The 11,669-nt window shown below is 39.8% G+C and overlaps 1 protein-coding gene across 1 annotated transcript; it reads left to right on the top strand.

The window, feature by feature from the left end:
* Nucleotides 1–6,308: 6,308 nt before the first annotated feature.
* On the top strand, nt 6,309–7,534 carry LOC128216681 (exported protein YdbA-like). The gene is made up of 2 exons (XM_052923325.1): nt 6,309–7,065; nt 7,149–7,534. The coding sequence occupies exons 1-2, from the start codon at nt 6,309–6,311 to the stop codon at nt 7,532–7,534; spliced, it is 1,143 nt and encodes a 380-aa protein (XP_052779285.1).
* Nucleotides 7,535–11,669: the final 4,135 nt, after the last annotated feature.

Below are 11,669 nucleotides of genomic sequence, written 5' to 3'. Positions count from 1 at the left end.
ATGTCAGCTCACACCAGTTTGCTATTATTTTTTAAAAATTTAATGCTTGTCAAATTTCATTCAGCTCGGATGCCCAAACGTCCAAACTGGTATCAGCACACATTTAGGTGGGCACAATTTGACCATGAAAGCTCTTGTAAAGCGGAGAAAGTGTCAGGAAATTAAAATACAACATGTTAATAATGTTGAAGGAGAAACCAGTGCAAAGAAGTGTTTTGAGCTAAAATGAATTTTAAGGAATCAAAATCTCGCTTTGCACATTTGTGAACTGGTCAAAGGTTTTCCTTCAATAACTGTTTTATAACCTAATAGCTTGAAACAGCCGAGAAAAGCATGGAGATTGTAGCGCCGGATGCACGCCAAGATGTTTGAAAATATATAATGTATAATCCTTACCAGGCGAAAACAGGTTCCAAAGTTTCGCCGCCAACTTGAAGTTCAGATTCAAAATCCTCACTTAAACCGTTGCAGGTTCAGAATACGTGTACCCCCTGTATTAGGGTCGTATGGCAAATTGTGTTAGCCTAGGTGCAAGACTCAAAAATGCAACAGCACGGGATGTATCTTTTTTTACAATGTGCTTCATGTTAGCATGTATTTTTTTTACATACTACTGACTTCTTCAATGTCAAGGTCATTTGAATGTAAAAAATTGTTTCTAATTAATTTGTGTTTGCTTAAAAATTGAAGAAAAAGCTATGGGTTAATTCCTCTATAGTTCTCTTTGTTAAATAAGTAATTTTACAGTGAAAACGTTTAAAGTTTTTAATGAATGCAACTAGGTGTGGTGTGTCTCAATATATGTTACCAATGGCCGCCGCCAAAACAGACGGCTCCTGACAGGTTATCATATGACAATGTTACTGTTTCACTTAAAAATATGTATCTTAAGGAAGAGAGGATAACTGTTTTATGAGGAACTTCATAATGATATACAAAACTAAGCAAAGGTTGAAATGATAATTTGGATTTTAAAATGCAAATATAAAAAAAATATCGACTGTGTTATTTATAACTTCATTCTGTTCGACTGGATTTCACTTGAAAAAAGTCATAACATTAAATATTAGAATCGATGAACAGGTTTAATCACATATCATCTCTTTCCAGATTACAACTGAATAAAAAATCAAGTTTACCGCAATTGTCCTTACTTTACCTAATCCAGTGCTTAACAAACTGCATGTATACTATTTGTGTGAATTCATTGTAAGCCCATTTAGCCCGAAGTTAAACACTGTACAAGTCAATCCAGTGCTTTACCGATCTATTCTGTAAATATTTTAATACCGAACAGCCCCTAAGTATGTCGACCCATGTTTAAAGTATAAGTATATTGAAAGTCATATAATGTTTCTACATAAGCCTACCGAGTGCCTTCTATAGAGAAGTGCCAGGGCAATTCCAAATTGTCCTTTTTATATACAACAGGTCCCCAGCAACATCCCAGCAACTCTCAATAAAAGGCAATATGATTGCAGTAAAGCCCATTTCATATCAGTCTTATAACAGAGGATTTTTTTCTCAAGAGCTCATCGCTCGCTATCGTGGTTTCGGTCAAGCCCACTCATCGGCCCACTCATTATTCATTTAATTGAAATTTTTTATTCATAGCAATGTTTTTGAACAAATAATACACGAACAGGTTGTTACTGATCCGGAATACCCCAAACAACTATTGGATGTTGTATTTATTCTTTTTTTTTTTCAATTATTATATGTATTGTATAAAGCAGAATGACTTCCAATCAGCGTTCATCGTTCACTAATAAATTTGCTGTTGTTGTTGTTTTTTTGTCCGTTTGTTTCCTTATGTTTGTACATTATGGTACTGCCGTGTTTAATGTATTTGTTTTCTCTGTTTTATCGTTTCTATTTCAACGTAAACGCAAACCATTTCTTGCTAATGCACCAGGAGTAGAGGGGGAAATGGGCCGTGCTTTTACCTTCCATATGGCCCCGCAATCCCGAGTGAATGCAGTGGCTTTGTTTTCGCGCCGACAATGGCGAGAAATGGGCGTAACCTAGGATGTCCCCAGGGTACCCCAAAATGTTATTTCAATTGAAAACAAGAAAAAAGTTGATGCATAGCATCAAGTCGGCGCAATGAAATAAGAAAAAAACGTGCATGCAGATAACAAAAAAAGGTTATTATTTCAATGATAATATGTTCATAATTTTTGTGTTGGGTACATATGCTCGAAGGACATGATAATGATATTGTCACAATAGTTTAAGCCCGGAATTATAGATATTTTTTTTCCAAGCTAATCCTGCGGTTAAAACTAAATTATACCAAAAATATACATACGTTTCTTCGGAAGAAATAGAGTCAATGGTCTAATACATAGATTTCAATAGCATGAAATTCACCTTTTATTTGTACCGGCATGTTATGTGAATTCCTTGCTTTTATATTGTATAAGTTTTTTTAACACATTTCACTCATATGAGTATATAGAACGGGGATGAAAAATGTTATGCATCAAGAGGGAATTATCTGGAGTTCGTTCCTTCGAATGACATTTTCAAAACAAACAATTAAGCTCAATGTTAATTTTTCAAAACTCGGCATTTTTGCTGTCCCTAAGGGAGATTACTGCGTAGGTTTTTAGTTTATTTCATAAATCAAGGCATGTTACATGCATGTGATTTGAACATAAAACTGACATACAACTACATGGTTAAAAACAAGTATAACAAAATGTAGTACACATACAAAGCGACAGTTTAAATATAGTCTTTAGATGTTAAAATAGATATTAGTTTTGTTATATATCAACATTAGCCAAAAAATTCAAATAAATGATACAGGGAGACTGAGATCAATTAAAGTTAGCTAGAATAATTTTACAAAATAATGCCATTTTCACAAGTACAGCTCTTAGAGATCATCAATTGTTCAAATTTGTAAACATTAGGATGTTGAATATACTTTTTTTTCTGTCATTGCTAGTATCTGCATTCCATTAAATAGTGATATTCATCACCCAACAAATTATTAGTACATAAATGACAAACACGGTTATTTCTATCAATGTTTAAAAAGCGACCTTTTTCTATTGGTAATTTGTGATTCATAGTTCTGAAATTTACATAATGAATAAGCTAAGTTCAAGGGAATCATATCAAGATTGTTCTCAAACAAATGTTGTTTCTTATACAATCTATAAACATTATACTTTGGTGAATTGTATATAATACCATTCCAGTCTTGTAAAAACTGATCATTAACTCGAGAATTTAACACAGATTAAAAATGAGTGACACTGTTAACATTTTGACAAGTGAAATAATCTGACGTACCAAGGCTATCCAAAGATGTTTTAACATATTCAATCCAAGGAAATTTAACATATCCAACATTGTGTAAATATAGTGCAGTGTTATACAATAACTTGCATATTTTGTCATCCTTAGCATTCAAAATTTTGCCCCAATAACACAATATCCGTGACTTAACATGCAAGGCTATGGGTGTAACACCCAATTCACCATAGACCATACAATTCGGTGTAATTGACATTAATTTGAGAACAAACTTATAAATTTTTAATTCAAATTGTTCAATAATTTTAATATTTTCGATACCCCAAACTTCACAGCCATACAACAAAATAGGTGATATCATAGTACGAAACAGATGTATCTGCGAAGATATGGGTAAATTAAGTTTACGTATCTTACTTAACATTGCCTTCCTTGCCTGATCAACAAGATACTTTTTCGTCTTCGAAAAATTGCCATTATAATTAAATTGGACACCAAGATATGAAAAGTTATCTTTGTCGCCAGTACTTTTTTCTTTGTTCCTTAATGATTTAACACAGTTTATGTTACCTAAATTTGAAGGCTTACCTACATTGTCAAAGGCTACATTTGATTGTTTAATTGATTCTGATGTTGAAGTGTATTTATGATTATTTATACTGTTGTATGCTGATGATACTGTTGTATTGGCTAAAAGTCAGCATGATCTACATAATGCTCTTTTTGCTATGAACGAATATTGCCTGTTATGGGGTTTGCAAGTTAATGCATCAAAAACCAAGGTAATCATATTTAGTAAGTCCAAGACTGGACGTGATAAATTTCAATTTTATTTTGATAATGAAAAGTTAGATATCGTTGATGACGAGGTTTGCAAACACAAAGGATATTGTAATAGTACCGTGTAACCTTCATCTTTTTGGGCGGAAGTTGGTAGCAATCGGAACACCTCGGCCTATATTTATCTCTGAGATGGCCGAGTTGTTATGATTGAGTTGGTATTTAAAATAAAAAAAATAAAAATGATAAGCAGGGCTGTTATAATTTAAGGCTTCATTATCAATTAAAGTGTACAGTTTTATAATATCATATTTTATCATGCAACGTGGAAACTATTGAAAGGATTGTTCTGCAATTTATGAACTAGTCCCTTGGTTGGAATATTTCTAAAGTAATATCAAATATAGTCGGCGCCCTTCTGGGGCATTCATACAATTTACAGTTATGCCCCTACTGTTCGCCGAAACTTTTAAAAGTATATTTCGTACTTTGCCCTTGAAATGACCTTGGCTTAACTGAAGTGGCCACTGTCATATTTCACTTTGAAGTACATTTTATGAGAAAAAATACCCATGTGAATATTCACTTGTAACCTTTTAATGGTAATTGACATATTCGAAATTAACATTCTACACGAATTTGCAGTTTATTACGGCCATCTTAGGCACCATCTTGGATTATTTGGTCCGCACCACCTGTTTGCAATTTATACCACCAGTTTCACATATTACAGAATTTAAAAAAAAAATGGTATACAGTAAACTGCGGTCGTTCGAGAACCGGCGGTCCCTCGAGGTTGGAGCTTGGTCCCGAACATATTTTCTTCTATTTTCATGTAAAATATACTGACGCTGCATCGAAACCTAAATAAGTCGAGGAGTCGACCACTATAGCCGGTCCTAAATACACAAATCATGCACAAAACCTTATGGCTCCATCGAGGTCATACTTTCACACTTTATCCCGAACGCGTGTTACTGAATAAAAAACAATTGCTAGGTGTTTTTGCAAGTTGTAAAAATTTGATAAGGTGTGAAAAACCGTTTATCAACGTCCACGCTTGACCGATGATGGTTGATAAGGGCATTTAATATGAGTTTGAACAGTTTCGTGAGACAGACAATATGCGCCAATCATCAATACTTGATTTTGCGAAACATAAATTTGACTAACGCCATGATATGTTCTGTCATATCTTAATGTTGCTTGTTTAGAAAATAAGCTTTTTGTAAAAACATACATAACTATTTACTCATTTATAATTGTTTTTTTTTTCTTTTACATTTCGTATACGACAACCTTTGAACATATGAGCGATTTCACCAAATCAACACACGGTCGGTGTCGGAGTAAACAGTCGGTTTGACGACTTCAAACTTAAATACACTGAACGATAGTTCATAACAGACTGGGAAAATTGAAACTCGGATCGTTCGAAACACCGGTTCCCTCGAGGTTTCAGCTTGGACTCCGGTGTCCTCGAGCGATCACAGTTTTACTGTATAACATCACTAATGCTAATTTTGTTGCCGCAACGTCACTCCACCAATCATACATGAACAATTAAGTAAGGATTTGAAGCATCAATGTATATTTTTTCTTCAGATTACTAAAAGATGTTCGTTTGTAAAGAGGCAACGTGTTTAAATAAGAAGCTACACGTATGTTAATTAGGGAATTGCAAAAACCTATACGGAACGAAAACACTTTGTGAAAATTCAGGTTTTTATGTTGACAACATTAAACTCTAGCAAGTCAGGCAATTTCTAGGTTTAGATTTTTTTTCACATCCTCCTGTTTGTACATACTATAATATTTATATTTCTAGTGAGCGAGTTCTGAATACTTTCAGTTTTCAAAGGCTCACACAGGTTTAAAAACCCCAACGTAATGGGTTAATTCATGTTACGCATCCCAAGTTTTTGATTTAATAAATAAACTTTGACAAGTATTTAAATATCATATAATAACACTGTGATGAATAGATATACAAAAATGTAATATATACTAGCATAAAAAAGAAATTATTCCTAATACCGATAATAAATAATTTCAAGCTTTTTGCTGATTACATATGATCTATACCAAAACTATTTGATACATAATGTAACTCTATCTATCTATCTATCTATCTATCCATCCATCCATCCATCCATCCATCCATCCATCCATCTATCTATCTATCTTCTTTATTAGGTTAATTAGGTTTATTAACATTTCGTGACAATGAGACTGCCGGGACGGAGCATGGTGACGGTATGTACTGTGTCAGTGACGGTGAGACTGCCGGGACGGAGCATGGTGACGGTAGGTACTGTGTCAGTGACGGTGAGACTGCCGGGACGGAGCATGGTGACGGTATGTACTGTGTCAGTGACGGTGAGACTGCCGGGACGGAGCATGGTGACGGTATGTACTGTGTCAGTGAGACTGCCGGGACGGATCATGGTGACGGTATGTACTATGTCAGTGACCGTGAGACTGTTGGGACAGAACATGGTGACGGTATGTACTGTGTCAGTGACGGTGCGACTGCCGGGACGGAACATGGTGACGGTATGTACTGCGTCAGTGACAGTGAGATTGTTGGGACAGAACAGGGTCACGGTATGTACTGTGTCAGTGACAGTGAGACTGCCGGGACGGTGCATGGTGACGGTATGTACTGTGTCAGTGACAGTGAGATTGTTGGGACAGAACAGGGTGACGGTGTGTACTGTGTCAGTGACGGTGGGACTGCAGGGACGGTGCATGGTGACGGTATGTACTGTGTCAGTGACAGTGAGATTGTTGGGACAGAACAGGGTGACGGTATGTACTGTGTCAGTGACAGTGAGACTGCAGGGACGGTGCATGGTGACGGTATGTACTGTGTCAGTGACAGTGAGATTGTTGGGACAGAACAGGGTGACGGTGTGTACTGTGTCAGTGACGGTGGGACTGCAGGGACGGTGCATGGTGACGATATGTACTGTGTCAGTGACGGTGAGATTGTTGGGACAGAACAGGGTGACGGTATGTCAGTGACGGTGAGACTGCCAGGACGGAGCATGGTGACGGTATGTACTGTGTCAGTGACCGTGAGACTGTTGGGACAGAACAGGGTGACAGTATGTACTGTGTCAGTGACGGTGAGATTGTTGGGACAGAGCATGGTGACGGTATGTACTGTGTCAGTGACGGTGAGATTGTTGGGACAGAACAGAGTGACGGTATGTACTGTGTCAGTGACGGTGGGACTGCAGGGACGGTGCATGGCAACGGTATGTACTGTGTCAGTGACCGTGAGATTGTTGGGACAGAACAGGGTGACGGTATGTACTGTGTCAGTGACGGTGAGATTGTTGGGACAGAACAAGGTGACGGTATGTACTGTGTCAGTGACGGTGATATTGTTTGGACAGAACAGGGTGATGGTATGTACTGTGTCAGTGACAGTGAGATTGTTGGGATAGAACAGGGTGACGGTATGTACTGTCAGTGACGGTGAGACTGCCTGGGTAGAGCATGGTGACGGTATGTACTGTGTCATTGAAGGTGAGACTGTTGGGGCGGTGCATGGTGACGGTATGACTGTAATGTGTCAGTGACGGTAAGACTGCTTGGGGCGGTGCATGGTGACGGTGTGTATTGTGTCAATGACGGTAAGACTGCTTGGGGCGGTGCATGGTGACGGTGTGTACTGTGTCGGTGACGGTAAGACTGCTTGGGGCCGTGAATGGTGACGGTATGTACTGTGTCAGTGACGGTGAGACTGCTTGGCCGTGCATGGTGACGGTATGTACTGTGTCAGTGACGGTGAGACTGCTTGGGCGGTGCATGGTGACAGTATGTACTGTGTCAGTTACGGAGTGACGGCGAGAGAGTTATGGCGGTGCATGGAGACTGTATGTGCTGTGTCGGTGACGGCGAGAGAGTTTGGGCGGTGCATGGTGACAGTATGTGGTGTGTCGGTGACGGCGAGAGAGTTTGGGCGGTGCATGGTGACAGTATGTGGTGTGTCGGTGACGGTGAAACTGTTGGGGCGGTGCATGGTGACAGTATGTACTGTGTCAGTGACGGTGAGACTGCCGGGCTGGTGCATGGTAACAGTATGTACTGTGTCAGTTACGGAGTGACGGCGAGAGAGTTTGGGCGGTGCATGGAGACTGTATGTGCTGTGTCGGTGACGGCGAGAGAGTTGGGGCGGTGCATGGTGACAGTATGTACTGTGTCGGTGACGGTAAGACTGTTGGGGCGGTGCATGGTGACAGTATGTACTGTGTCAGTGACGGAGTGACGGCGAGAGAGTTCGGGCGGTGCATGATGACGGTATGTGCTGTGTCGGTGACGGCGAGAGAGTTGGGACGGTGCATGGTGACAGTATGTACTGTGTCAGTAACAGTGAGACTGTTTTGGCGGTGCATGGTGACGGTATGTACTGTGTAAGTGACGTTGAGACTGTTTGGGCGGTGCATGGTGACGGTATGTACTGTGTCGGTGACGGTTAGACTGTTTTGGCGGTGCATGATGACGTTGTGTACTGTGTAAGTGACGGTGAGACTGTTTGGGCGTTGCATGGTGACGGTATGTACTGTGTCAGTGACGGTGAGACTGTTTGGGCGGTGCATAGTGACGGTATGTACTGTGTCAGTGACGGTGAGACTTTTTGGGCGGTGTATGGTGACGGTATGTATTGTGTTAATGACAGTGAGACTGTTTGAGCGGTGCATGGTGACAGTATGTACTGTGTCAGTTTCGGCGAGAGAGTTGGGACGGTGCATGGTGACGGTATGTGCTGTGTCAGTGACGGGGACAGAGTTGGGACGGTGCATGGTGACGGTTTGTGCTGTGTCAGTGACGGGGTTACGGCGAGAGAGTAATGGCGGTGCATGGAGACTGTATGTGCTGTGTCGGTGACGGCGAGAGAGTTGGGACGGTGCATGGTGACAGTATGTACTGTGTCAGTGACGGTGAGACTGTCGGGGTTGAGCATGGTGACTGTATGTACTGTGTCAGTAACAGTGAGACTGTTTTGGCGGTGCATGGTGACGGTATGTACTGTGTCGGTGACGGTTAGACTGTTTTGGCGGTGCATGATGACGTTGTGTACTGTGTAAGTGACGGTGAGACTGTTTGGGCGTTGCATGGTGACGGTATGTACTGTGTCAGTGACGGTGAGACTGTTTTGGCGGTGCATGGTGACGGTATGTACTGTGTCAGTGACGGTGAGACTCTTTGAGCGGTGCATGGTGACGGTATGTATTGTGTTAGTGACGGTGAGACTATTTGAGCGGTGCATGGTGACGGTATGTACTGTGTCAGTAACAGTGAGACTGTTTGGGCGTTGCATGGTGACGGTATGTACTGTGTCAGTGACGGTGAGACTGTTTTGGCGGTGCATGGTGACGGTATGTACTGTGTCAGTGACGGTGAGACTCTTTGGGCGGTGCATGGTGACGGTATGTATTGTGTTAATGACGGTGAGACTGTTTGAGCGGTGCATGGTGACAGTATGTACTGTGTCAGTATTGGCGAGAGAGTTGGGACGGTGCATGGTGACGGTATGTGCTGTGTCAGTGACGGGGAGAGAGTTGGGACGGTGCATGGTGACGGTTTGTGCTGTGTCAGTGACCGGGTGACGGCGAGAGAGTTGGGGCGATGCATGGTGACAGTATATGCTGTGTCGGTGACGAAGTGACGGCGAGAGAGTTTGGGCGATGCATGGTGACTGTATGTGCTCTTTTTGCTATGAACGAATATTGCCTGTTATGGGGTTTGCAAGTTAATGCATCAAAAACCAAGGTAATCATATTTAGTAAGTCCAAGACTGGACGTGATAAATTTCAATTTCATTTTGATAAAGAAAAGTTAGATATCGTTGATGACGAGGTTTGCAAACATAAAGGATATTGTAATAGTACCGTGTAACCTTCATCTTTTTGGGCGGAAGTTGGTAGCAATCGGAACACCTCGGCCTATATCTATCTCTGAGATGGCCGAGTTGTTATGATTGAGTTGGTATTTAAAATGAAAAAAAATAAAAATGATAAGCAGGGCTGTTATAATTTAAGGTTTCATCATCAATTAAAGTGTACAGTTTTATAAAACAAACTAAACTTCATATTTTATCATGCAACGTGGAAACTATTGAAAGCATTGTTCTGCAATTTATGAACTAGTCCTTTGGTTGGAATATTTCTAAAGTAAAATCAAATATAGTCGGCGCCCTTCTGGGGCATTCATACAATTTACAGTTATGCCCCTACTGTTCGCCGAAACTTTTAAAAGTATATTTCGTACTTTGCCCTTGAAATGACCTTGGCTTAACTGAAGTGGCCACTGTCATATTTCACTTTGAAGTACATTTTATGAGAAAAAATACCCATGTGAATATTCACTTGTAACCTTTTAATGGTAATTGACATATTCGAAATTAACATTCTACACGAATTTGCAGTTTATTACGGCCATCTTAGGCACCATCTTGGATTATTTGGTCCGCACCACCTGTTTGCAATTTATACCACCAGTTTCACATATTACAGAATTTAAAAAAAAAAATGGTATACAGTAAACTGCGGTCGTTCGAGAACCGGCGGTCCTTCGAGGTTGGAGCTTGGTCCCGAACATATTTCCTTCTATTTTCATGTAAAATATACTGACGCTGCATCGAAACCTAAATAAGTCGAGGAGTCGACCACTATAGCCGGTTCTAAATACACAAATCATGCACAAAACCTTATGGCTCCCTCGAGGTCATACTTTCACACTTTATCCCGAACGCGTGTTACTGAATAAACAAACAATTGCTAGGTGTTTTCGCAAGTTGTAAAAATTTGATAAGGTGTGAAAAACCGTTTATCAACGTCCACGCTTGACCGATGATAGGGGCATTTGAGAAGATAATTATGAGTTTGAACAGTTTCAGGAGACAGACAATATGCGCCAATCATCAATACTTGATTTTGCGAAACATAAATCTGACTAACGCCATGATATGTTCTGTCATATCTTAATGTTGCTTGTTTAGAAAATAAGCTTTTTGTAAAAACATACATAACTATTTACTCATTTATAATTGTGTTTTTTTTTCTTTTACATTTCGTATACGACAGCCTTTGAACATATGAGCGATTTCACCAAATCAACACACGGTCGGTGTCGGAGTAAACAGTCGGTTTGACGACTTCAAACTTAAATACACTGAACGATAGTTCATAACAGACTGGGAAAATTGAAACTCGGATCGTTCGAAACACCGGTTCCCTCGAGGTTTCAGCTTGGACTCCGGTGTCCTCGAGCGATCACAGTTTTACTGTATAACATCACTAATGCTAATTTTGTTGCCGCAACGTCACTCCACCAATCATACATGAACAATTAAGTAAGGATTTGAAGCATCAATGTATATTTTTTCTTCAGATTACTAAAAAATGTTCGTTTGTAAAGAGGCAACGTGTTTAAATAAGAAGCTACACGTATGTTAATTAGGGAATTGCAAAAACCTATACGGAACGAAAACACTTTGTGAAAATTCAGGTTTTTATGTTGACAACATTAAACTCTAGCAAGTCAGGCAATTTCTAGGTTTAGATTTTTTTTCACATCCTCCTGTTTGTACATACTATAATATTTAT

The sequence above is a fragment of the Mya arenaria genome, chromosome 2, assembly GCF_026914265.1.
Source record: "Mya arenaria isolate MELC-2E11 chromosome 2, ASM2691426v1".
Lineage (NCBI taxonomy): Eukaryota > Metazoa > Mollusca > Bivalvia > Myida > Myidae > Mya > Mya arenaria.
Note: the sequence above shows the minus strand (reverse complement) of the source record. Positions and strands in the feature narration are given on the sequence as shown.

Bases quoted from the DNA above. Each gene is read 5' to 3' on its own strand.
- LOC128216681 (XM_052923325.1), top strand. From the start codon at position 6,309: ATGTACTGTGTCAGTGACGGTGAGACTGCCGGGACGGAGCATGGTGAC. The intron at 7,066-7,148 runs GTATGTCAGTGA...CTGTTGGGACAG, and splicing joins TGGGACAGAACAGGGTGACG to AACAGGGTGACAGTATGTAC.